The sequence below is a fragment of the Acartia tonsa genome, chromosome 5 (genome assembly GCF_053477335.1).
Source record: "Acartia tonsa isolate MP-2025a chromosome 5, ASM5347733v1, whole genome shotgun sequence".
In the NCBI taxonomy this organism is placed as follows: domain Eukaryota; kingdom Metazoa; phylum Arthropoda; class Copepoda; order Calanoida; family Acartiidae; genus Acartia; species Acartia tonsa.
In genome coordinates, this window is record NC_137264.1 from 10,278,860 (window position 1) to 10,305,706 (window position 26,847).

At 30.4% G+C, this 26,847-nt stretch overlaps 2 protein-coding genes and 2 non-coding genes across 5 annotated transcripts in view; 1 reads left to right on the top strand and 3 right to left on the bottom strand.

The window, feature by feature from the left end:
• Positions 1–26,847, bottom strand: part of LOC145318732 (uncharacterized) — a 321,894-nt gene that overhangs the window by 226,653 nt on the left and 68,394 nt on the right. The gene's annotated exons all lie outside the window — the stretch shown is intronic.
• LOC145320239 (uncharacterized) lies at positions 175–25,949 on the bottom strand. 2 transcript variants are annotated; one of them, XM_080162669.1, is made up of 13 exons: positions 15,577–16,139; positions 14,555–14,617; positions 14,355–14,422; positions 12,401–12,421; positions 9,529–9,561; positions 8,760–8,804; positions 7,525–7,611; positions 6,863–6,958; positions 6,154–6,195; positions 4,556–4,654; positions 2,670–2,738; positions 1,483–1,540; positions 175–622 (listed from the first exon to the last, which is right to left on the bottom strand). In XM_080162669.1, the coding sequence occupies exons 1-13, from the start codon at positions 15,635–15,637 to the stop codon at positions 510–512; spliced, it is 855 nt and encodes a 284-aa protein (XP_080018795.1). In that variant the 5' UTR covers positions 15,638–16,139; the 3' UTR covers positions 175–509. The 2 variants fall into 2 exon arrangements, with proteins under 2 accessions (XP_080018795.1, XP_080018796.1); XM_080162670.1 differs by lacking the exons at positions 12,401–12,421; positions 14,355–14,422; positions 14,555–14,617; positions 15,577–16,139 and adding exons at positions 17,188–17,257; positions 17,799–17,918; positions 25,891–25,949.
• Positions 4,896–5,036, top strand: LOC145320409 (U4 spliceosomal RNA). Its single transcript, XR_013880195.1, has one exon. It is a non-coding gene; the product is annotated as a U4 spliceosomal RNA (small nuclear RNA).
• Positions 5,766–5,906, bottom strand: LOC145320400 (U4 spliceosomal RNA). Its single transcript, XR_013880186.1, has one exon. It is a non-coding gene; the product is annotated as a U4 spliceosomal RNA (small nuclear RNA).

Here is a 26,847-nt window from a genome sequence, read left to right on the forward strand (position 1 = left end):
GAGGTTACATTTAAATAGAAAATCGTCACAAAACTTGTTAAAATTGCTGTATTATCTTAAATTCCGATTTTTCAAATATATTTAAAAGAAACACAGTTATATTATTTGTTGATTTATTCATAACAAGAATATTAAACAAAAAATTTAATTAAATTAAATAACTGAGAAAAAAAATTTTCTAAAAGAAAAGAAATAAATATTTTATCTTTCTCAACCAAAAATAAAAATAAATAACACAAATGGCAGTACAAATGAAAATAAGAAATTTAGATATTTCAATGTTATATTCCACAACTCGGCAGCCGCGACTAAGCCACAGATTGAAATCCGTTTGAATGATTTAAAAAGTTTTTTTGAACAGAGGGATTGTTTGCCATATTTGGGTCAGGTTTAGACTTCCAACTGATCTTTAAAATTGCAAAACATTGATTTCTATAAGTCTTACAAGCAGCTGATGCGCGGCTGCCGAGCCCTGGTATATTCATTCAATAAACCTAAATAAAATGAAATCACAGAGGCTCAGAAGAATTATTGAATGGATTGAGACCATGGATTCCTCCTGCTGGTTTGTTACTCTTCCCTACAACTCGTTTCTTTCTCTTTTTCACAGGTTTTTTCTTCACCTTAACAAATTACTTTTATTTAATGATTTGAATTTGAAAATTGAAATTTTTCTTATTGCAGTTTTAGGGGGTAAAATATTTATCAAAAGCAGATAAGGCATATTAGAAATGTTTCAATGCTTTCAAAGTTTGTACTTTGACTCCTGTTATCATAATATTTAATCAAGAACGCTTAAAAAATATTATATAGCCATTATTTTAAATACATCTTGATTTTAGCTTTTTTTGATACTGCTATTAATGGGAATCTTCACACAAAAATTAAGACAAGAACATAAAATTTTGATCGAAAAATTTCCATATTAAATATAATATAAATATCTTGAATAGCAGCCAAGAAAATCACATTTTCCTTATCCTATCTAATGGGAAGGCAGAATATGGGACGAATTAGAATCAGCATATAGTGCCTAATTAAAAATGACGTCATACAATACAAATGACCAATGATAGACCAGTAAACAATTTACAATATGTCAATTACAATGTTTACTGGACTTCCATTGGTCATTTGTATTATATGACGTAATTTCTATCCTTATAATAAAGTACCAGGTCCAGGATGTCCGTTTGTCTGTTTGTTTGTACCGAAGGATCTTGCTAACCGCTGAACCTATCGGGTTCTCCTTAACAGAGTAGCTTCTCATAGGTCCCCGGAAGGTTTATAACTATTTTGGGGGAGGGTACCACCACCCTCCCAAGAGAAATTACAAAAAAAAATTTATTTTGAAAATTTTACTCCTTCCAAATAAAAAAGCTTTGACGCCCCTGATAGAATTACACAACCTAAAAGTAAAAGACAAATTTAGAGACTAGCTGCCCAGAAAAAAATACAGCATTAATAAAAAAAGTATTCATTCCTGAGTTTTCTTTTCAATATTGACAGGAGCATCGTCATCGTGTTTTGTCACTATTCTCTAAATCATATACAGATTAATTAATTTATTGGATACTAGCTGCTACGCCCTAGAGCCCTCTTTGGGCACTTAAGTAAGAGGGGTTGCATTGTAGTCGACCCTCTCCTTTAAAGGTTTTTTTTTAGGGGGGAGGTGTGTTTCCAGGCAGGGGCGTCAAAGCTTTTTATTTTGGGGGGGTATTTACTTTTTGTAGAAACCAAGACAAACATCCTGTTACTTTAAAACATAGAGGATAAGAACAAGACCGAAAACGGTCATAGATCCATATATGTTTCTACAATTTATAAGATTTAACATATACAATTAAAAATCCTTATAATAAAAAAAGATGTTTGTTTGTCTGTACCGAAGGATCTTGCTAACCGCTGAACCGATATGATTCTCCTCAACAGGGTTGCTTCTCATAGGTCCCGGGAAGGTTTATAACTATTTTGGAGGAGGGTACCACCACCCTCCCAAGAGAAATCGCACCTATAAAAAATCCCCCCCCCAACCCCCCCCCCCCCCCAAAAAAAAAAATTGTTTTTTCAAACTAAAGTAAAAAATGGGGTTGGGAAGGGGGGGTTTGGGGTTCAACTCTTCCCTCCTCAAGTGCCCCTAGTGGCCTCTAGGGGCGTAGCCGCAAGTATACACAAATTTGAAGAATACATAAATGGATCAAATGTTAAAAAATAGTTTTGAGCACAATGTACTTATAAAATGACAAGATAATGAATTTATTCTGTCACCTCCAAATGAGGAATGTTGAAAAATTAGACAACTATAAGATAAAATAAAAGGTATTAACTCAAAAGTATGGGTTCTTGAGAAACATTTCTTTTAATAAATGTTCAAAGAAGCAACTTAAAGTGCCTGTAAAAAACGCCATCTTCGAATACAAATTACCAATGATTGGTCATTAGCAGCTTATTCCAACAATGAAATTAATTCGGAAAAAAATCACGAAACCTATACGTGTTTTTCAGCTGTCGTTGGGGGGGCAACACTTCGTAAAATTGACGACCTCTCCATTTGCCCCCCAAATATTATTTTATATTTATTTCGCTTGTTGGTTATACCTTATACCTGGGTCATTTGTATTGTATGACGGCATTTTTTATAGGCACTTTAAGTTGCTTCATGTTTCAACCTGATAGGAGTCGTACTGGAAAACCTTGCAGTTCCCATGACAAAATTCATCCATACAGTCCAAACATACCTAAATTCATTAAAATAATTATAGATATTTAAATACAGCATATTTTTTGTAGCGAAACTACTCCATAATTTGAAATGTCCGTCTGCTCTATAGTTCATTTTTATGGATGTCCATACATAATTTTTGAGCTTTGCTACTTAAGGATGTTTCCATCCTTGTTTTAATTAAAAAGTCAGAAGAACAATTTATCGATAAATAAATCTGTATGACGACCATCTGTAAACCTATACAAAAAAGTCTTTTTATTTTACCAACAATCTTATGGCAGAGAAACTCTATGATTTGATATTAATTGACCAAGAATAATTTAAACATAAAATATACATTTACTGTATATGTTATAGATATCTTGAAGACAGCTGTATTACAGTTTACTGTTTATGGTTTATCTGAAATGGGGTTAGCTTGTTGTTGGTGACTAATAATGGATAAAATTATATAGAAGAAATGATATCTGTCTATTTATTTTTCTTCCTATAACTAGAATTTAACGTGGAAATGGGTCGACTCCCCCCCCCCCCTTCAAGTGCCTTTAGAGGCCTCTACGGGCGTAGCCGCTGGTAAATCTTGCATGTAGTAATTTCTTAGCTTGATTTATCAACATTTTCATTCTTGTTTTTAATTGAGCAAAATGCACTCCATAATTAAAAGAGAGAGAGAGAGAGAGAGAGAGAGAGAGAGAGAGAGAGAGAGAGAGAGAGAGAGAGAGAGAGAGAGAGAGAGAGAGAGAGAGAGAGAGAGAGAGAGAGAGAGAGAGAGAGAGAGAGAGAGAGAGAGAGAGAGAGAGAGAGAGAGAGAGAGAGAGAGAGAGAGAGAGAGAGAGAGAGAGAGAGAGAGAGAGAGAGAGAGAAGGATGAAATAAATACAAAAAAAGATAATTCTTTAACATAAATAATTTAATTTATTTTGTAGCATGTGACTGAAAGACTAACGTATCAAGAAGGCATCTTCAGGGATATCTTCACAAAAAATCAGCCGTCCATCTTAAATAGCAGTTTACAAACAGACAGACAAAGTGAATTCTGGAGTAGCTTCGCTACTAAAAAAAAACACAGTACAAATTGTTTCTGTGCATGTTATAGTACATAATTCCTTTTCATTTTTCCTTAGACTAAAATTTATCCAATAGTCAAATGTAATTATAGCAGTAAGACAATTAACAGTAAGATAACCGACAATAAATTAATTATATACAATCTGTCGAACCTCGATGATGATAAATAAAATAACCCCTTATGTAGGATAAATTATTAAAAAGTTGAAAAGTTTGAAAGTAACTAGTTTTGAGTTAACTAATCAGAATTGAATGAAAATGCCCAAAGTTTTGAAGCCAACGATTAAGGTAACCTGGTTATAAAACTTTGGGCACAGGTGTAATTTACGTCCTACAGAAGAAGCAACTTAGAGCTTTTAGAAAATTGACAATATCTTCCTTAATTAACAAGATATTAATTTAACAAGGGATGACGACACACCTACAATTTTAGGTCTTGATTATAGAGATGCGTTGCCTAAAGTATTTTACCTTGTTGAAATAGGAATCATTGTTCCAAAAATCAAAATTTTCAGTCAAAAAGGTTAAAACTCAGCATATTTTAAATGGACGCACGGACTTTCTGGTAATATTTATAGAGTTGTTATGCTTTATAAATTGTAACTAATTAATAGGACAGTTATAATATGCCCAAAATAACGTTAAGAGCTTCTGAAACATACGGACGGACCGAAACTTATTGTAGAGGAGCTTCGCTATAATAATATGATTCTTGGTAATTTTAACATTTAACAGTTACTCCTCCTATTTGTACCAACTATACCTTGATAAGCTTTTGTGCCACGCCTCCTTTGCTCTCACTAGGATTCTTCAGGATTAAATCTGGGTCCCGCCCCCCATTATTTTCTATGTCTAGCAGCTCCTGAATATTACTAATTATATAGTTCAAATTTTAGTTGCTAGGTGTCCTAATATTATTTTAAATATCAATCTTTTTTTACTAAAAGATCATGTAAATACTAATTGCAATTGTTATTCAAAAAAGATTAAGTTTTTTTGTTATCAAAAATTATTATTGTATTAGGATAATATTGTATATTAGTAAGGTTAGAAAGTGTTTTGAATTTTGTTTCAATTGGTTACAATACTCTAAATTCTTAGATAACTTTGCGCAGTGGCGATACAGTAACCCATGATCGATTAGAGAGGTGCTGTTATTGCTAGTTGAAAACTATAACCAATACCCCGCCCTGGAGATGTGAAATATCATCACTTGAGGCAATTTCTGAAGGCTCTTACGGGAGTAATTATTCATATTTTAATTCATTTTGAAGAATTTTTTGACAAGCTATATAGTATCTTAGGTCCAGGGAATGAATTTTTTTTTCCATCTGTTTTGGAATAGTTATTTCTCGCACCGTATTATAAACGGCTTTCCGCGGATATAGAATGTACAATTATAAGATTAAAGCCAGTTTTTTTAGCCCCGAGGTGCCAAAGGCACGGGCTAAATATGCTAGACATAGTTTTTTTCGTATGGATGAGAACCGGTTCCTATCCACCGGATTCGCCTCTCAATTGAAATAGCCCCACACACCAACCAAAACATTTTTCTTCAGATTTTCCATTCAATATAATGGGTTGTTTGAAGCTATCACTTTAAATTACAATAGAGATTGCGCCCCCAGCATCTAGGGTTTCCGTAGTCAGTGGAAAGCAATGGAAAGAAAATAAGCATAAAACAACACTTAGATGTAGGTGTAAAATAGCCTGAAACTATGTTAGGACCTATGTGAAGCTTCGCTGAAATAAAGATCTCCATATGTTAAGTAGGTAATAAAATTTTAGGATTTATACAAAAAAAACCTTACTACATTAATATAATAGGTAAGAATGTTCTTCTCTGACTACACAAACATTCTACAAAAGTAAGAAGTTATTTTCCAACAAATAGATAAAAGACTTGGATGCTTCAATTTAGTCTAACAGTTGCTTGATCATATGGTAATATTCATCATTAATACGAATTATTGCTCCCGTAAGAGCCTTCAGAAATTGCCTCAGGTGATGATATTTCACATCTCCAGGGCGGGGTATTGGTTATAGTTTTCAACTAGCAATAACAGCACCTCTCTAATCGATCATTGGTTACTGTATCGCCACTGCGCAAAGTTAACAATAATTATCTTGGAATGAAACCACTTTAGAATATCTTTAAAATCATCTGCACTTTTATTTCTTAAATCACAAAGCTAACCAATTTTCTTTCTAAGTTAATTAAAAACCTTTACTAAAGCACATTTAATTGATAACATGTTGCAAACTGTTAAGTTTTTGCCCATTGGCTCCAAATTAAAAGTAGAATTGGGATACCTAACGGTAATATATTGAACTACATATATAATAAAACATAAGTTTTACCTTTTTTCTTGTACTGAGTCTTAGTTTATCAAGCTCAACTAACTGAAAATATAATAATACTTAAAAACAATCAAGAAAAGCAACACTTTTATATATCTAACTAACTTTCTGTAAAACTAAAACTTTATTTATCTTACTTTACTAATGGCACACCTTTGAAGCCTCTAGGATCACTTGTAGGATTTTTTTTTATGAGGGGGGGAGAATTTTTCTTTTGAGGGTGGTTGTATGACGTGACATATTTATAAACCTATGAGTAGCTCCCTTTAAAGGAAACCAATATCGGATAGTAAGATCCATGGTGCGCAGACATACACACATCCTGTTACTTATATATCTTCAGAATTTAGGTCTTGCAAGAGTTAACATTTTCTATCAACCTTGCTGTCTAACTTATTATCTATCTTGCTATCTACCTTGGAAAATATATACTTCCTCAGTCTTTGATTCAGGTCTAGCAAGGGTTAACATTTTCTATCTACCTTTCTGTCTATCTGACTATCTATCTTGCTCTCTACCTTGGAAAATATATCTTCCTCAGTCTTTGATTCAGGTCTGGCAAGGGTTAACATTTTCTATCAACCTTTCTGTCTATCTGATTATCTATCTTGCTCTCTACCTTGGAAAATATATCTTCCTCAGTCTTTGATTCAGGTTAACATTTTCTATCAACCTTTCTGTCTATCTGATTATCTATCTTGCTATCTACCTTGGAAAATATATCTTCCTCAGTCTTTGATTCAGGTCTAGCAAGGGTTAACATTTTCCAGTTTATGTTCACAGAAGATAAGTCTGTTATTCGAACCTGAAAATTATAAAGAATACAAAATTTTCAAAAATATTTTCTTTATAAAATAGACAAATTGTTGTATAACAACTTACTTTTTAAAGATACTTTATCAGAAACTGATGTTTTTTATCTGTCTGTAAATATGTAATGCAAGCTTTCTTTGCTTTTCTATTTTGTTTTTAGTAGGAGAAGGGTAGGGACGATTGCTCATATAACTATTGAGTCTTTTATTAAATATTGATTGGGTTGTACAAATTAGCATAGTCCAAACTTTTCAACCATTAAGTTTAGTCTACAAGGTAAATTTTCTTGGGGTTCACAACAAAGTTTTTTGTCTGTAAAAGAACATAAGACTCCGGGCTACTTTTGTACTAAATACCAGGGATCTAAAAGAATATGACATTTAATTATTGGTTAAAAAGTTTTTACACTACTAGTTTAGAACCAACCATCCACAATTCATTAAAAATACCCATTGTTCTGATCCAACAAATAAAATAACGTGATGCCAGTAATTTACAGTATAATGTCCACTTCCTCCCTGACTAAATTAGCCTTTGTTTCAATAATAAGATACTTACTGTGCGCATGGAGGGGGGACAAGGATCAGCAAACATATATTCATCTGTATCCTCTCCAAGAGGGAACCCATGCTGACCAGCTGCTATCTAAATCAAATATTCTGTAATGTCGTCTTTGATAATTTTTAAAATCGACTTTGACATGTTTGAAAGTCGTCTTTGGCCTGTTGTAAAGTCGTCTTCACCTAATAAAAAATCATGAGCACTTATTTTCAAAAAGTCCACCTGCGATCCTCTAAATAAAATACATTTTACTCTTTTTCATTTGTGACAGTTTGACCAGTAAGATCTTGCAAACAACCAAATGGATAATTTCGCAGTGACCACAAAATCATTTGACAGGTTTCGTGCTATTTTGATAAACTAGAAGAGTTCCTGAAAATGTAAGATATGGTATTCTTAACTTCTTTGAATCCTGCTTCCATCAATTAACATAAGAATTTATTTTAATTAAACATTTTTTTTTGGCATGGTATAGTCCTGACTCACCATGTTAAAAACATGTTGATATGTTTTCATTAGTGAACTCTCCCAAGTAAACAAATGTCTAGCAGAAGCTATCTAAATAAAATATGTTGTTCTTTTAACTATTAGTTAAGTGGCATCTTCAGGAAAAAGGTATAACCAACAAGCGAAATAATTCTTTATTAATATTTTTTAGACACATTGTGAAGTCGTCAAACAGCTGAAAAACATGTATAGGTTTTGTGATTTTTTCCGAATTAATTTCATTGTTGGTATAAGCCGAAATTTTACATAGTATTATTTTGAAAGCTTTCATAATCTTTATAAGAATGAGTTTCTCACATAGCATCCACTTAGAAATTCCATTTCTTTCATAGAGATATGGAGAGAATGTTATAAAAAAAACTTTACATTCCACTTCAGTTCCATTGGCAGTACACTTATTAAATGAAAACTGCCATTAATACGGCCATGCAGGAATTTTATATTTTTAGAATTATAACTATACCTCTGATATGTTCAAGATTATAATTTATATTTAAATATTGAATGTAACATAAAAAAATCAAATGGTATAAATACTTAAAATGTAGAGTGAAAATATTAGCTATATCCTAAAAAACATTTTTTTAGTCCCAACTATAAACCTACAAGCAATGGTTTACCCTTTTAGGATCTCCTAACTAATATCTAACCTAACCTATTCTCAACTAAGAAATAAATAGGGAGAAACATTCAGTAAGGGGTAAATGTCCAAAGGATATGCTCACCTTTTTAGTTTCCTCAGGGAAAGTTGTGGTTTCATAGCCTCGACTCTAAAACATTCAACATCAACATGCCTATCTAGTTACAACATCGCTCTAATTGCTCTAAAACAGCTTTTTGGGTTAGCAATATACATAAATATTATTTTTCTAATGCTCTAAAAGCCTTTTAAGTATATACTTTACAGAACAGACTCTATAGTACAAAAATAATGATAAGGGGAAAAAAAATTATGAATTATAATTTGAACTTTAAACTAAACATAAAATTTTTATTTGTTCTAATATTCTAAAAATAAAAAATTTTCTTACTATAATTTAAAATCACCAATTGCCAAAATTGTAATCTTTTGATGTATCTTTTCATTTAAACAGTTATTGATTATCTATTGCTGTGATACTCATAGATAAAATTGTCCTTGTTGCAAAATATGTTTACTCTAAAATTTTTGTATAAAAACTTAATAAAATATTGAAGGATGTAAAAAACATAAACATGCAAAATATGTAAATCAAGGTGCAAATGAAAATGAGTAAAAAAGTAATTATAAAAAATGGAAATGTATAAAAAGAGTAAAAAAAAATACTGCAGACAACTTTGGAAAAACATTGGAATTTCATCTATATCTAATACAAAATTACTTATAATTTTTTTGAAGGTGCTTCAAAAAAAGGGTAAAATTTAGATTTATTTGTTAAACCTTTTTTCAGTTGGCTTCGCTAAAATGGATATTATGATTCTTGTGTCTATAAACTAAACAATAGCATATTATACCTCAGTTTCTAAGGACTCCTCCACCTCTGTTGGCTTAAAAAGAAAAAAGATACATGTAGTGGCATTCACAAGATGCGCAGATTTCATATCAAAGGCTTTCCTTAAGTCAAAGTAACATTAATTTGTTTATTTTAATTTTCTTATAATAGATATAAAATGAGTGGATATTATGAGAGAATCTCGCATACCCCGATAAAATGCTTCTCCCAGCTGGCTAATATGACAATTACCCCAATTTCACTCCTTTATGACTTTGCCCTATCCCCTCCCCTAACTATGGAGAAACATATTGACTAATATCTGAGGACAAATATTAGCAACCTAAATAACAAATTTCCCTATTCACAATGTCCACGTATTTTCTTTTGAATTTTTATTATAATTTTACTTAGAAAGGGAACCCATCGATATGAAATCTGTTATTGAAAAGTTAAAATCACGATGCTAAAGAAACACAGAAATAGACATTCAATGAAGGAAAATGCAAACTGAATTCTTTAATCTAATATAAGACTTGAAAAGAATTCACAGACTTAATTACAGGGATAAGGGATGGGAAACGTAAGAAAATATTATTCCAGGCCTATTTTCCAACTAGGCCTAAAAAACTAGTTTCGGGATGACGCAGTAGTTAGATTTGAAAACTATGAACAATGATGAAATAGCTATTATATGAATGCAAAGAAAAAAAGTATAGAATAGAATTCAGGTAGTTGATTTCACCTATCATAAAATATAATAAAAACTTTTCAAAGAACCAATATGTTAGTGGCTTTAAGTAGAATCCCGTTATTACTTCGCCAACCCCCCCCCCCCCCCCCATTTAAAAAAAAGTTTTTTTTGAGATGGTTAAATCTGATTTATTTTCAAACATTTTAAGGGGGGATCTACTTCACCCCAAAATTTGTATATAGAAATAAACACCGCTTTAGCTCCCCAGCTTTAATAAATAAATTAAGTAGAATTGAATAAGTACATGGGTAACATTCTATCAACTAATTGTTCCATAGCAAACATATAAATTAAGAATTTAAAAAAAAAATTTTATTTTACGTTAAATATTAACAGAAAAGTTCAATTAAGTGTGCAACAATTTTTACCAAAATTAATGAAATTTTTTTTTTTAACAAAACACAGTACACTTTTATTTACATATTGAACTAGTTTTGTATTTGTGATCATTTAGATGGGTTATAAATTCCACATGAAATGTAACTTTTAAATTGTCTAAAGACATGAGTTTTTCACATTGTTCTAAAGTATAAAATGTTGAATCCTACTCAGTCTTCAAAAAACGATCTCTCAATTTATGTTTTGCTATATGGACATTTATTAATGTGTAAATTTAATAATAAGTTGATGTGATTGAACGTCATATATATTGTTGTCATTCTAATAGCAGAAAGTTTACATTGTTGTCTTTCTAATAGCAGAAATTTATGTTTGGTTGAATTAATTTAGCCAATAATGAACTGGGGGACGCGTTTGTTATTAATTAATTGGTTAATGCTAAAAGCAAGTTTCAGGCTATTGGATATTGGCCTACAGCCAATGAGGAACTGGGGGAAATGAGTTGATTTTATAGGCAAAAAAGAAAAGTTGCCCCATCACTTTTAAAAGGAGGCTGAGACCTAATTTTCGGTCAGGTTTCCCATCCCTTATCCCTGCTTAATTAGAATATTTTCTTGTAAATGTAGCACAAAATTATTCATGCAATTGCAATTAGGGTCATTGATACAGAAACTTTGATGCAATTGACCTAATATATTGCTGGAAGATAATAATAATTTGGTTAGATTAAGCAGTAAAATTAAATCAATTAATTGAATTTAGAAATTGTTTCAAAATCAACTTTGATGAAATTTTTGGATTAGTGAATTAAAGGTAGAACTAAAAATTAGTGAAAAAAGGTAGAACAAAAATAGCCTCACTGTTATGGATATAATATTGTATCTAAAAAGTTATCTTCTACCATTGAATATAAACTTCCTTGCTACAATATTATAATTGAATACAATCTTAAATTTTGATCTGTATTCCCATTCCAAACCGTATTTTTGAATAGGTTTATGTTTTCGGCAATTATTACGACATTATAAGCAACATTTATATTATAAGCAACATTTATGGCTTATTATATATGTTGTTATTGATCAAATGATACTGTGTAAAGCATTACATCAAACCTTTAAACACACAATTTAAATATGGTAAAGATTGTCTTTTCATTTTCTAACCATAAATAAAAATATTTCTACTATGTTCAGTAAATGTAATGAATATACAAGAATACCTTGCCTAAAATTAAACATTAATTGTAAACCCTGAATGTCTTAAAATATTGGATTCTTTACCTAAATGATTATAAATAATAATCCTTTTTATTTGTTCTGTTTAGTTGTCTTTCCTGAAAATTACATTAATTAAAGCATTATCAATAAACAAACAAATTAATAATTATTTAAATATATAGGGTTATGTTATTTTCGGATTGAAAAATGATATTAAATATTATTTTAGTTTAAATCAACAGGAATTAAAATAACACTAAAATGGTTTTTTTTTACAATACATTAATATAATTAGAGATACACCACAAATATTAAATCTTACTTTTTTTCTGTCCTAAAACATGACCTATAATATTAAGACTTTTCTTTGGAAGCATTTTATATAGTTTAAATTCCAAATTACTTAATATAATTAAGCACAATATGCATCTGCACATAACATACATCATGTTATTATTAATTTTAAATACAATATCATTAATAGAATATGCATTACAATATACAATTAATGAAAACTACATGTTACAAGATTGTTTCTATAATCTACCATACAAAAAATTGTCCTTAATGTTGTACTATACCTCATCTGTGTTCATTTCTTCCTACAAAAGGGAAAAAATCATGAGTAAAAAATTATGTATTTTGTGTTTTTTCATATATCAGGACTCAATGCAAGCTAAGCTATTTTCATGAAAAAATTTTATGAACTTAAATGAAAATATCTACTTTTAAAAAATCAGAGCATACTAAAAATAATTTTTAAAAATAATCTTAAAGAGGATTTTTTATTTTTATTCAGTTTTCTTGCTAGCTCATTTAAAGTTTTTAAACTTGAAAGTTTTTAAAATTAAGAAAGGGTAAAAATAATAACTAATATTTCATTCAATATTTGATGAAAACTCAATTTAGCTTAAATTAATAACTTAATTCTTATGGCTAAATAATTGAGCGAAAGCTCATCATTTGATAAATGGTTAGTCATTTATTTCACAGTTTTATATTCTGTTTTTAGTGACAAAAATTGTGCGAAATATAATTCCTGAAATATTGCATGAAATATAAGTTTCATTTTTTTACCAAAATGTATAACATTGTCACTTACATGTTTACTGTACATCATAGTAAAGTAATAGATACAATAAATACATTAATTTAAGCAAAATAAACCAAAAAAAACAACAACACAAGTTCTTAAATAAATTAAATTTATTTATAAGTAGAAAATTTCAAATAATGAAGCTTTAATTGCTTCAATGAGATTAGAAGTGTATTAAACAAGGGGAGAATTGTAAGAAATTATTGCAGGAAAACTCCATACAAATTGTATGAAAACTTTTTATTACTTCCTAAAATCAATACTTGTTTAATTATGTGTCATAAACAGACCAAATAGATTAATAAATGTTAGTCCAATTATTCATATTTTTTTTATAGATTTTTTCTTAACATGTAATTAGAAATACACTATGCAAAAGGTAATCTCATGTTTAGCTTTATTACTTATTTGATTCAGCCATTCAGGTTTTAAAAAAAATAGATTTTAAAGGAAAGTGTAACTGGATAAAAATAAAATGAATGTTGTTTTAAAAAGATCCTTGAAACTGTTGTTAAGTTAATGCAAAGTTTTGTTGAGTAAAAGCAAATGTAAAGTTTATGTCTCTACTTAAAAATGTCAAAGTAATAGACATAGGTTTCTCTAGACATAATATTCAATAAGACAATCAAATTTATAACATTTGATTTATGGTCTCATCAATATCTTAATATGTACTTGTCATTTAAGTCTTATTGAAGACAAGGTTAAAAACTAGGGTTGGGCCGGATACCCAGCAGTATTCAATATCTGGCCAGATACTGTACATTCAAAATATCTAGTTGAATACCAGATAACAGCCAGATATCCAGTATTAGGTATCTGGCCAAATATATATCCAGCCCAACCCTATTAGAAACTAATTAAAATGTAAAAAAAACATGAAGCATATATAAAATAGATAACTTACAATAAAAAATACAGCCATGCATCAAAATAAAAGACTAAAACTGCAATTTAAATATAAACATTACAAACTATAATTTAATAATAACATTCATCAAGATACAAAGAGAAACTTAGAAGCATTACAGAAAATTTTCATTTGTTTTGATACTCGAAATGAAAATATGACATATAAAGTGCAAGAAATTTGAAAAAATAATTAAGAAAGATAAATCTAGCAATAGAATATGCAGAAAATAGCAAGACAGAAAATAAAAATTCATACAAAATGATAGATCTAACAAATGCTGGGTATTTGTGGCAAATAATGATAATACAAGATGCAAATAATGAACAAGGAAATATATTCAATAAATACTATTTTTTTATATAAATTTTACATATTTGATAGTCTTGTTGCAGAAGATGTAAATGTAAAGGTTGTAGCAAATATTAATAATATGCAATATATATGCATACAGTATATCTAGCAAATAAAGAATGATATGGAAGATGCATACAGTATGTCTAGCATGAAGATGCACAGGCACACGTACCCCAGCAGGACAGAGATGTGACCTCTGGTGGCTTGACATTGTGTATAATAGTTCCTTTTCTAGCTTTCCTGAGCAAATTATTTAGGATGTTAGAAGAAGAAAAATGTAAAAGATGGAGAAATTATACCAATCCCAAAACTAAATCTGAATTACAATAAATTCTTATATTAAATATGGCTAAATGGGTTTTAAGTATTAACCTTTAGAAGCTTCAGTGTGGCAGGAGGCTGGCTTTCTTTCTGTTGTACTTTTTCTGTCAGATTCTAAGTTTCATCAGTTATAACAGTGTGGCAATCAGAAACACCAATTGAAAATATATCTTTTAAGGTTTAGGCACATTAACAAAATGTACCCTTTAGAGCAAAGAACCTGCCTTCTCCCCCCTTATTTCAAACAAATTGAATCTAAAGGGTATGCAAAAAAATTCTGACATTTTTAAAATTGAAATTGCGCGGGTTGTGTTAATGGTAGAAAAATTCTACGCAAACCGTTAGAACCGCTAAGAAGTCTATTTTTAGCAAATATAAAAACGATTCCTGTGCTACGCATAGTTTAGGAGCTACGTGTTAAAATTCCCAACTGACTTAAAACTTGACTTGCGAGTAAATTTTGGGACAGTTTACCATCTGGCTCCTAGATTATTTGTAGCACAGAAACCGTTCTTATATTTCAAAAAAAATACAGTTCATAGCGGTTCTAACGGTATGCGTAACATTTTTCTACTATTAAAACAAGCCGCACAATTTGAAATTTAAAATGTAGGCATATCTTTTTGAAAGATATTTTCTCTAATTTTTAGTTATATTTTAAAATTTACTCGCAAGTCAAGTTTTACATCAGTTGGGACATTTTAACAGGAATCGTTATTATATATCCAAAAAATAAACTTCTTAGCGGTTCTAACGGTATGCATAACATTTTTCTACTATTAACACAAGCCGCGCCATTTCAATTTTAAAAATGTCCGCATTTTTTTGCACACCCTTTATTTTTTTGTATGTTTATTGCTTTAAGTCAGATTAGGTTAGAGTATATTGGTTATTTGGTAACCCCGCTTAGTTAGTGCCTTTGACACGAGTTAGGCATAGAGGAAAAATTTCAAAAATAAGGGGAGGGGTAAGTGCTCAGCTGACAATTTTTGTGAAAGCCCCAAAGTTTGATACCAATTGCTGCAAATATTTTGTCTTCAAAATTGCCACACTGAATGCCGCGTTCTGCGCACCTGTATCACTGTCATTTGAAAACCACATGTGGTTAACAACTATTTCAGGTAAGTTCTCCATATTTATTCCCTACTTATTTTCATTTATCTACATCCAGTGGTGTTGGAAATTTTTTCTTTTTAAAAAAGAATATGATTACATTTCCAGTATCGCTATGAAACCAATTAATATCTGGTGGATTAAAACCGGTTCTCAGTCATACTAAAAAATTATGTATAGCATCATATTACATCGATCTAGTTTTCTATGATTATAAAAATGTACAATCATAAGATTAAAATCAGTTTTTTATCCTGTGCCTTCGGCATAACGAGGCTTAAAAAACTGGTTTTAATCTTGTAATTGTAAATTTTTACATCCACGGATTAATGTTTATAATACCACGTGATAAATAACTATTCTACTTTTATTATAATTATTTTCTATAAATTGTCAAGTTGAAGAAAATGGACAAATAGGACATTAAGTTGAAGACAAATTGCAATCTTTGAGACAAAGTGACAGGATAATGGTAAAATAGTGCAATATGCAGTTGGAATATTTGCAAGGACAAACTTGTCAAGTTTTTTTTTTATCAATAACAGTTAGGATTTTAAATTAATATTTTCTAATAATCAAGATATTGAGCTGAGAAAAATTAAAAAGGTTGACAGATTTAAAATTTAAAGATAATAAAAATCAGCAATCTTAGCATTAGCTTTGATAGTGTAAAAGGAAGAGTTTTATTTAATAAACCTAGTCTAGAAGTCATGCCTTTAATTAGGGCTCAACATTTTTTTCCAGTATGGCTTAGAAACCGATTAATATCTATGGATCAAAACCGGATACTGTAACATCATGTTTAGTATCGTATTACAGATAAATTTCCATGAATATTAAAATAAAAATCAGAAAATTAATACAAGTTTGGCTAGACCAGACCATTAGAACCTTGGGCCTATCAAAACTGGTATTAATATCTTATTATTTTCTATTTTAATATCCCCAGAAAGCTGTCAGTTATTATTGTAATTTACCAAAAATGATAAAGATTCATAATGTGAAAAAGAATGATAAAGTGAGACTTAAAACACCACTGAACACCAAATCCCCTTTCTATTTGATTCATCTCTGCTAAGCTTAGCAAGTATGGCCTGTACACTGGGATGACGCAATGTCAGGTCCAACATCTTGGATTCCAGCAATTCTATCTGGGCCCTGGTCTCCTCTTTCTATGTACAATATATTGTTCTCCTTCGCCACAACAATGGCAACTTTTATTTATTTTATTAGTACACATTAAAAGTTATTTCAAAAACAAATATTTTATTTAGCTATTGTTATTGTAGTATATTTATATTATTTTTTTATGAAAAATTATGAAAATTAGTGTGAGATGTAGAGAATAGAATAATCTGTATAAAAAATAATATCCATAAAAACCTCTCAAAAATTTATTTGTTCAAAATAACACTTTCCTAAAACTCTATAAAAATTTCACTAAATATGGTTTTAAAAATCTATATTAAATTATAAATTAGACCATCAAAATATTTTTATTGGTCAGTAGTGTCTCTGTCAAATGGTAAAAAAAAGAAAAAAATCTAGTTTAAAAACTAAAACTGTTTTACCTTCTCTGGTTTAATCCTGTATTCAGGAACCTTTTCCATAATTTTTCTGAAATCTTCTTCATTTGCTATCCTACAATAAAAATTGCTTAAAAAATGCAAATTGATATCTTTTTAAAAATTTAATTAAATATTTCTTATGAAATAAAAATAGATTAGATTTGTAATTGAAAATTGCAGATGTTTAACCTTTCAGATATTGAACAGAAATGTCAATTTTTAATTTCATTTGTTAAATAAAAACTTGTATTAATTCTTGGATGTGCATTTTTAATCATGGATTATAATTGAAAATTTAGACATTTGCACCTCACATTCTTATGACTGTTTTCCCCATCTTTATTCTTTTAAATTAATTGAAAATTAGGAGGGGAGAGAGTTAGTTTTTTCCCATTCCTAACCCCTACGGAGTGGGGGGGGGGTGGCTAACCATGTGAAGCCTATATCCAAGATGTCATAAATTTGCTGGTCTACACAGAACCAAATACAACCCAACTTGACCTAAAGTATTTAACAAACAAAATGAAAACTATTCTTATTTTATTAATCTGGGGGGGGGGGGGGTTGTGATCAACAAGGCACTTTGATGGAAAATTCCATTTGGAACAACTTACTTTACTCCTTGCAGGTCTAAAATCTGAGGTGGCGCCTTTTTCTTGTTCAAAATGTCTTCCAACTGATACTTTGGCGCCTCTGGTTCCGCCATTTTTAATCAGATGTCGTCTTTACTCTTCCTAAAGATAAAAGCAAGGATGATAACGTCCTTAAATAGAGAAGCAAATGATGATCCGACAAAGTGAGTTATAGGGTAGATGTTAAATAGATATAAAAAGGACGGAAAAAGAGAGAATAATAAAATTCAATAAAATATAATATTAAAATTATAATTCAATAAAATATTGAAACCTTCATAAAAGAGAGATATTTATATTTTCTGAGGTGACCGACAGACTGACAGTCACAGTCCAAGTAAATTATTATGATTTATGTTCATTGATATGAATGGAAAGACAAATTAATCATAGAGTAGCTTTGCCACTATAAGATTCGTATAGGTAATTTTATGAACTAGAGAAAAAGTTATATTTTCTACCTAATGGAGAAGTGGAAAAATTATTCTAAGCTATTACATTTTTTATGGTTTAACCCAGCCTTTATAAAACCTTTTTTTCTCAATTCATAAGTCTGAATATTTGTATTTGTATCGTTTATATATTTGTCAGTGCACTGCAGTTATTAGAAAGAATTTCCTTTTTAAATTACAACTTTTCCTTGGGGCATTCCTATTTGCATGAAATCTGACTTGTAAGTATTTCTAAATGGTTGCTCATTCATTGCAACAGGTATACAATTTTTTTATTCTAATAAATACAAAAAAACTGTAATTAGTATAAAAAGGTTTGTTCTGGACTAATTTTCCTTATGTAAATTAGTAATAGGATGTCTGTTTGAAGCTTAAAAACTGCTGGACTGATGTTGGTCTACTTTACAGTGAAGCTTAATGTACCTAGATCCTCCTAAGACAAATGACCTCTAGAAAAATTCCTCATCCCCCTCCCCTGATTTATTTTTACTTTTAAAATTAAATTTGAATAGGTCAACTATAATTTGAATGAAACTTTTTGTTTATTGAAAAAATTAGAAATATGTTAAATAGTTAAGATGTGTTTTATGGCCCTTTGTAAACAGACATCACCCAATTTAGTTTAAACAATTTTATCTAAGTAATTAATAATTTTCATGTCTTTTTTGACTGAGCACCTATTGAATAATGTCTAGACAATTGATTATTGTATTGGATCACACTATTCCCAGCTTTACTATACCCACTCACAATATAAAACAAGGATAACAATATCAATAACTAGCAAAGCATAAATATCATGGAATGGACAAACTAACTAAATGAGTGTAAAGACTAAATGTGTATTTGTCATGGGAATCTAGTCTTCAATAAAAATTTTAAATGTACAATTTTTAAATAGACCAAATTGTCAAAAATATACGGACAAAACATATCTCCTGTAATTAAAGGAAAGATTTTGTGAATGAACCTTAGGGTGGGTTGATTTTGGACATTTTTTTTCTGAGAACAAAGCGGGGATCTGCAAATGATTTTTATGAGTATAATACACCTCTGGATGATTTAAAATTTATCCTAAGTTTTAAAACCGCTGACGACCAGGCATTTAATTGTATAGCTATTTGTAAATGCGTGTCAAAAATTTATTGAATCAGAACTCTGGCTTCATGGTGCTCCCAGGAAAGGCATTGAGGAGTAGAATCAGGAACTTTTGACCGTTTCAAAAAATCTCGTTTCTAGCCTGAGAAAACCTCAAAAAATCTCTTCAAATTGGACAATTCTCAATAAACCTTAAAAAAATATGGTTTTTTTAGTCATTTTTAAGGCTAAAAACGAGATATTTTGAAAAGGACAAAAGTTCCTGGTTCTACTACCCAAGGCCTTTCCTGGGAGCACCATGAAGCCATAGTTCTGATTAAATAAATTTTCTACTTTCATTTACAAATAGCTCTACAATTGTATGTCTGGTTGTTGGTAAAAGGTTGGTAAATAAAGGGTAAGAAAGCGAAATATGACTTATTCGGAAATTCATTATTAAACTGGGGAAATGTACAAAAATATTTAGCCCTCTAGCACTAATAGCAACTGAGATAATAAGTGTAAAGGACTTGAATGTCGTCTTTGCATATCTTTTTATTAATTAAATACATTTTTAAGTGGTCGCTTTCTAAATCTCAAGTTTTAAAAATTCTTTTTTGGTCAGAAATTTTATTTAAGTTTGTTTTATCTGTTGCACATCCCCTCTTTGTCTAATTCCGATATGAACCCACCCTAATGAACCTATATCAGAGAGTTATGTGTATATGGAACAAAACACATCATTTGGTGTTAAAATTGCAACAGCTATCTAGTTGTTTAGTCCGAAACTTGATTACTATAATTGCATAATGCATGGAAAATCGCTATTAGAAATTCCCCGTAGTAATCTGGTTATGCATATAAAAAACGCCAAAACTGAAAGGTAGTTGGCTTTAAAGGAATAATTTTCTCTGAAAAGTCTTTAGATTACTTATAAGAAGCATATGTATACCATAAAGATTAAAAGTAACTTTGGATTCTCGATATAAAAGTAGTAAATTTTAGCTTTTATAATAGCCCAATTTTTATCTGAAATTTTTACAAGAAAAAAAAAGGAAATCTCTTATCAATCCTCTAAATTTTCCATAGGGTCAACAAATGGGGACTATATATTCATTAATCACTAATGTTTGGGTGTTTTCTTAAAACTACAAAAATATCTTATGATTTAAAAATGGTTTTAATTATTTCATAAAAACAAACTATTGCATGCACTTTATCTTTTGCTTTTTTACATAAAATGAAAAAAAAATAGTTATGTTTCTGTTTTCTAAATCTGTAATTTGAGGAAATTGTTGAACACCTATGTATGTCAAAAGTAAGACAGGGGTTGGGCAGATGTAAACTTACAAACAAGAACGCCAACATACATTTAAACAAAGCTCAACAAGTAATGCTACATATATAGAGTACCTGCACTTTGAATATTAAGGAAATAGAATTATAGAATATTATTTCAAAATAAGAGAAAATTTGACTCAAATATGTAAGCAAGTGTAATGTTTAATATTGATGTACTTATGTGTTATCGACTTAAGTATAGAGAAGCTTTGTTGATTAAGTTGTGCCTAAGTGTTCCAAGAATCATAATTCCAAAACTCTTATAGACTTCCTACACTTTCAAAATGTATACCTAGCCAAAAAGCCTAAGTAAACAATCAGAGCTAATAATAAGGATGGACAAAATAACCCAAATTGTAGAAAAGATGTGGTTTTAGTGATACATAGCAATATTTACATAATTCTATTTATAGATTTTTCTTCTCATTAATGAAGTTCTCTTAAAAATGGGGAGGAGATTTCTAATAATAATAACACCCCAAAATTTTCCAACCCCCTTCTGTTCTACTACATATTATTACTCGGAAAGTATTCCTTAAAAACTTCTAATAGTTTGTTATGCTATATTTTATTCTGTTACTAAAAAAAAGCTTTTTAAAATATCAGATTTGTCATATCAATGTTATTGGGGATAATAGATAAATCTTATCAAATTAGTTTTTAACTAAATGTTTTATTCAAATAATTTGCTGCTTTAGAAAAACGTTTCAACTATAAAATTTGTCCGTTACTTCTTAAGTCAGTTTGCTAATAATTATCAAAGCGATAGGACATATATATGTCCAAAGAAAACTGACAAACAAAGAAACTATGAAAATCAAAGAAACCTAAATTATGACATATGTGCAATAGTATAAAACAAAATATAATTTCTTATTAATTCTAATATTGAATGAATTAGATGAATTTATATTTCTTTTATGCTTTTGAATTTCGACAAATTCAGTTATATATTTTATTTTTAAATCTTAAATAAAACATCTTCTAATAGAACTTCTCCTTATTATATTATTCTGATAATGATTTTATAATAAGTATTAGTTTATAATCTCTGGAAGATAATTTTATTTATACCATAAATAAAGAAAAAAGGAAGAAAATATTGAAATCTTAAGAAGTGTTATAATCAAAGAGATTGTTTAGAATCAGTAATTAGTTTGTGTTTATTTTATTCTAATCGTTAATATTGATTGTTGTTATTTATATAATGGTATTATTAGTGAAGATATATAGATTAATTTTTAAAAATTAAATATTTTTAAAATTTCTTTGTGTTTTTGTTTTTTAGATAATTTTAAAGGGAAAGGGAAGTGTTAATAGTAACAAGAAAGGCTAAAATGAAAGTTTAAAAAGTAAAAATGCAAGTGTACAGGGATTTGCCAGTGGGAGAGGGGGCATTGGCGCGCACATCGATTTGCCAGGGAGTGTGAGACTTTTATGGGATGAAAAAAGGGGAAAGGAGGCGTTCCCAATTTAAATTTAAGGGGTGTGTGGACACCCCTCTACCCACCCCCATCGCACGCAATAAGGAAGGGCGGGGGGGGGGGGTTAAACCTTAAGGGGGTGTAGTAAAGTGGAAGGTTGGTCTCCCAAATATGTTTATAAGGGGGAAGAAAACAACCCCCATTTAACCCCCTGGAGGTGGTAAGTAAAAAAAGGTGGGAAAGTAAAGGAAAAGTGGAAGAAAGGGTAAGTAGAGGAGAGGATGGAGAGAATAAAATCTGTGAGAGAATGAGAGGGGGTCATTTTTGTTTCTTAGGGGAATACATTTAATACTAAAATTTTTTATCATAACCCTAAGGATTGAAATCTGAGAATACTAGGTTTATATATGAAATAAAATTATATTCCTTTTAATAAACATACATTGGGGAACATTGGCTCCCTGCTGTTCTCTTAAATAAGCGTCTTACACTACATCGGTGTAATATTAAAAAAAATGACTAGTAAATTTCTGAAACTTGATGACTATGTTCATCTTTAAAGATTATTGTTAGATTATTATACCAAATTTCTAAATTCAAATGAGTAGGGATATTTTTGCTAGTTGTAAAAATGGCAGCACCCAAAATAAGCATATTTGAATAAAGTATTTATGCTATATGAGAGATTATACCCAGGTATAAGGTATAACCAACAAGCGAAAAAATATAAAATAATATTTGGGGGGCAAATGGAGAGGTTGTCAATTTTACGACGTGTTGCCCCCCAACAAACACGTATAGGTTTCGAGATTTTTTTCGAATTAATTTCGTTATTGGTTTAAGCTGGATTATACCACTAAACTATTGAGTCTTAATCTGCATTGTTTTGCTTTACACCAATATTTCAAAGGCTTAATTAAAAAAAATAGTAAACTTTTTAACTTAACTTGTTGTTTTGTAGTATAAAAGTTGTTTACAGTGAGTAATTTTTACATAGTTTTTTTCCAAGCAGTGGTTAGCATGTCATAAGCATTTTTGGTATACCCAAAATTTGCGTTGCTTTATTAGAAGCACATCTATTCTTTAGTTAGATCACTGTAAATTATATGGTACCCAAAGTTTTCATTTTGTTGGCTTAAAAACTTTGGATACTTTTACTAAATCTTTATTAGTTGGTTAAAACTCGCATAATCAACTTTTTAATCAAAAGTTTTATTCTACGAAAGGGGTTAATTTTATTTATTAGTAGACTATTTTTTATAATTTAGTTTCAGCATTTTTTGTGCCATATTCTTTTTATGCGTTTTATGAGTTTTTCTGGGATATCATGCAATATTATGAAAATATATTCAAATTATTCAAACTTTGAATATTATGTCAAATGTTGCTTCAATTTGAAAGTACAATTACTTATTGCTTTCACAGAAAGAAATAAAAAAATTTCCTTAATTTTTTGATAAAGAGTTTTTATAAAATGTAGCTCCACACCTTTTCAGAAGGTCCAAAGGCACAAACAACCTAACTAATTCAGACAACAACCCCATTTTATAACACGACCTTTGTCTGTAAGTCTTAAATGTGTATGAAGATAAGTTGTGCCTATTTTTGGCCAAGGCATAGTCTTGTGATTAATGTTGCGCATCTGACATAGCAGTAGTTATCACAACTTTAAACGCCTTGAATTATGACGCATAGCTGCGGTTCGAACCAACGACAAGCAGATGCACTATTTGTAATTAAGTCTTCCTATTATATCAAGTAGCAAGTTTTTTTTTGTCTGGGGCTAAAGATCTCAATAACTACGGAACCGATTGGTTTCTTTCTTTTATGTCGGCTTGCTTCATTTAAGTCCATTGATGGTTTGAGGCTATTTTATTCTCAGATTCAAGTCGTTGGATGGTTTTCAGCTATTTTTCCAACCCCCTTATCTGCACCTTTGAATACATAACTCCTTTATGCTATTGGAGCAGTCTCTAGTTTATTATAAGGAAATATGAGGAAATACAATGTATCGAGGAGGATAAATATAAACAAGGATGACAACATCTATGTATAAGTAGCGAAGCTTAAAAATTATGGATGAACATCCAGAATGAACTATATGGCCTTTTAATACAAAATAAACATTAAATACAATCACAAACCTTTCTTGATTTATAATGTGGAAATTTAGGAATCGATCTAGCACCACAACCAATAAGTTAATCTTAATGAAACTTTGTGGAAATATGTAATATGTAAACTTATTCAATCCCTGAAAATTTCAGCCGTCTATCTGAACCAGGAGTTAAAAAAAACCTTAAACACTTAAAAAAACTAGGTATCTCACTGAAACTTCATAGAAGTGTGCAGAATTTGAATTTATTTAATCCCTGAAAATTTTAGACTTCTATCTTGAATAAGAATCGAGAAAATCATGAAAACTTAAAAATATAGGAATCGATCTAGCACCCCAATTAATTGACATGTGTTATTGAAATTGGTAAAAATATGAAGAATGGAAACTTATTTAATCCCTAAAAATTTCAGGCGTCTTTCTTGAAAAGGAGCCGAGAAAATCACGTTTCCCCCAAAATGTTTCAGACGGACAGACGGACATTTCAAATTATAGAGTAGCTTCGCTACTAAAAAGTTAGTAAGCTTAATGTAAAAGTTTGATGATTAGTTATTTAAGTTTATGGCTAATTCCTTCCAATTTGATTGTTCATGACAGATGGATAAAAAAAACTTTCCCTCAGAGATTAGGGAATAGGAAAATATGAATATTGCGTCAAGTGGCGTGCACAGAGATTCACCAGAGGGGTTAGAAACAATTAGGGGGTGAAAAAAGGGTAGGGCAGACGAGACCTTCCGAAATTTGATTTTATGGTGGGTGGGGGGTTGAGGGGTGTTGTAACCCCATTATATTTGTCTACCGCACGCCACAGCTTGTGTTATAATAAAATATTTTTTTTTGCTGTATCCTTTTAATAAAGTAACAGGATATGTGTATGTCTGTGTTAGTGTGTTTACCGAAGGATCTCGCTAACCACTGAACCGATATGGCTATCCTATACATGGTAACCTCCATAGGCCCTGGTAAGGTTTATATCTATTTTGTGGAAGGGTACCACCATCCCAAGATAAATCATCCCTAGAAAAAACTCCCCTCCCCCCATTTATTTTGTTTTAAAACTGCTATTGAAATTCGGGGGGGGGGGGCGACTTACCCCCCAACCCAAGGGCCCCTAGATACCTCTTAGCTCAAAGCTTTTATGTAGGAAAGAAGAGGGTAAAATAGCGCGCGAAATTTTTTCTTTGTCCGCGGTTATGGATCCCTAATGTCCTTGATTGTTACTGCATCAACAAGTTTTCTTAGTTTTTATACTAATTCATTATTTATTCATCAAACTTAGATTTTCCACGGATGCAAGATTAACTAAGTCGACCCTCAACCCCCAAAAAGATAAAATTAAGGGGGGGGGGGGGTGTTTCCAGGGGCGATTCTCCTTGAATGGTGAAGGTAGCCTTCTCTAAAATAGTTACAAAACCTTTTCTGATCATATGTAAAGGAGAATCATATCGGTCTAACGGTTAGCGAGATCTTAATCTACAGACACACAGACACACATCCTGTCACTTGTATATAAGGGTGATATTAAAATTATAAATTTACTTCTACTGATAGACGGACAGAAGTCCCAATTATAGAGTAATTGTGCCACTAAAAATCAATGTTGTTTGCCTTAGCGGGCTGAAATTTCACAAAAACAACAAAAGATTTGAATAAATTTAATTTACCTTTCGTAATTAATAAGATTTCTAATTTCAGTACATATATATCAACATAGTCTTAATCTGAAATAAAACATATTTTACCTATATTGTTTAATAATAAATTTAACTAATTTGTATAATGATAAATTTGATTAATAGCTTCAATTTATTTTCAGGCATAATTTGCAGAATAGCTGCGCTCTTAAAATCATGAATTTTAAGGAAGGACTGACGGACAAACAGACAGGCGAAGCGAGTTATTGAGTAGCATTGACTTTTTAAACAAATTCCCCCTTTTAAACTCATTTTTAACCTTTTACCCTGCGGGGTTATATCCCTACGAAGAATAAACCCTACGGATCTTTACAACCTTTACTTAACCTAACTTATCGTAAAATATGAACAAAAATACAGTTTGTGGTCCATCTGCGATATGAGAGAAAACTGCATGATTATGCTATGCGTAAGAATGCAAAAATGACATAACTTGATTTCTTGTACAAATGTTCGGGCGATATTTATAGCAAGGCTTCGCTTAAAAAGTAAACAAGTCTAAACTCCTAAATCTAAAGTAGTAAGGCTTTTGGTATAATGTTAAAGATTTCAACAACTACTGTTACGATTGAGTTCTCCATTTTGGGAGAGCTTCAAATAGGTCAAATGATGGATTTAGGCTACTTCATCTTTTTAAGACTTAGGATGGTATAAGGCTATTTTAAGTATCTCCTACCTCTCCTAATACAGCTAGATGCAAGGGGCGTAGCTGCTAGTAACACATAATACATCAGAATATAATTTAAAACACTAGGATTTCAATGTATCACTTGCAAGTTTAACCGATTACTACTACCACTCCGATCAAAATTTTGAATTCTCCGTTGCGTTGAAAGGTATTCACTTGATGCTGCAACAAAACCTCTTGGTGTTTAGCAAGGCATTTTTTAGCAGTTACTTTATAGATATTTTTTAGGTAAAGATAAT

Excerpts from the sequence above, each read along its gene's own strand:
- LOC145320239 (XM_080162669.1), bottom strand. The coding sequence starts at position 15,637 with ATGGAGAACTTACCTGAAATAGTTGTTAACCACATGTGGTTTTCAAAT. Across the intron at positions 8,805-9,528 it reads AGGAGTCCTTAGAAACTGAG|AGTCGAGGCTATGAAACCAC; the intron begins GTATAATATGCT and ends TGAATGTTTTAG. Across the intron at positions 623-1,482 it reads TATTGAAAAGAAAACTCAGG|TGAAGAAAAAACCTGTGAAA; the intron begins AATGAATACTTT and ends AATTTGTTAAGG.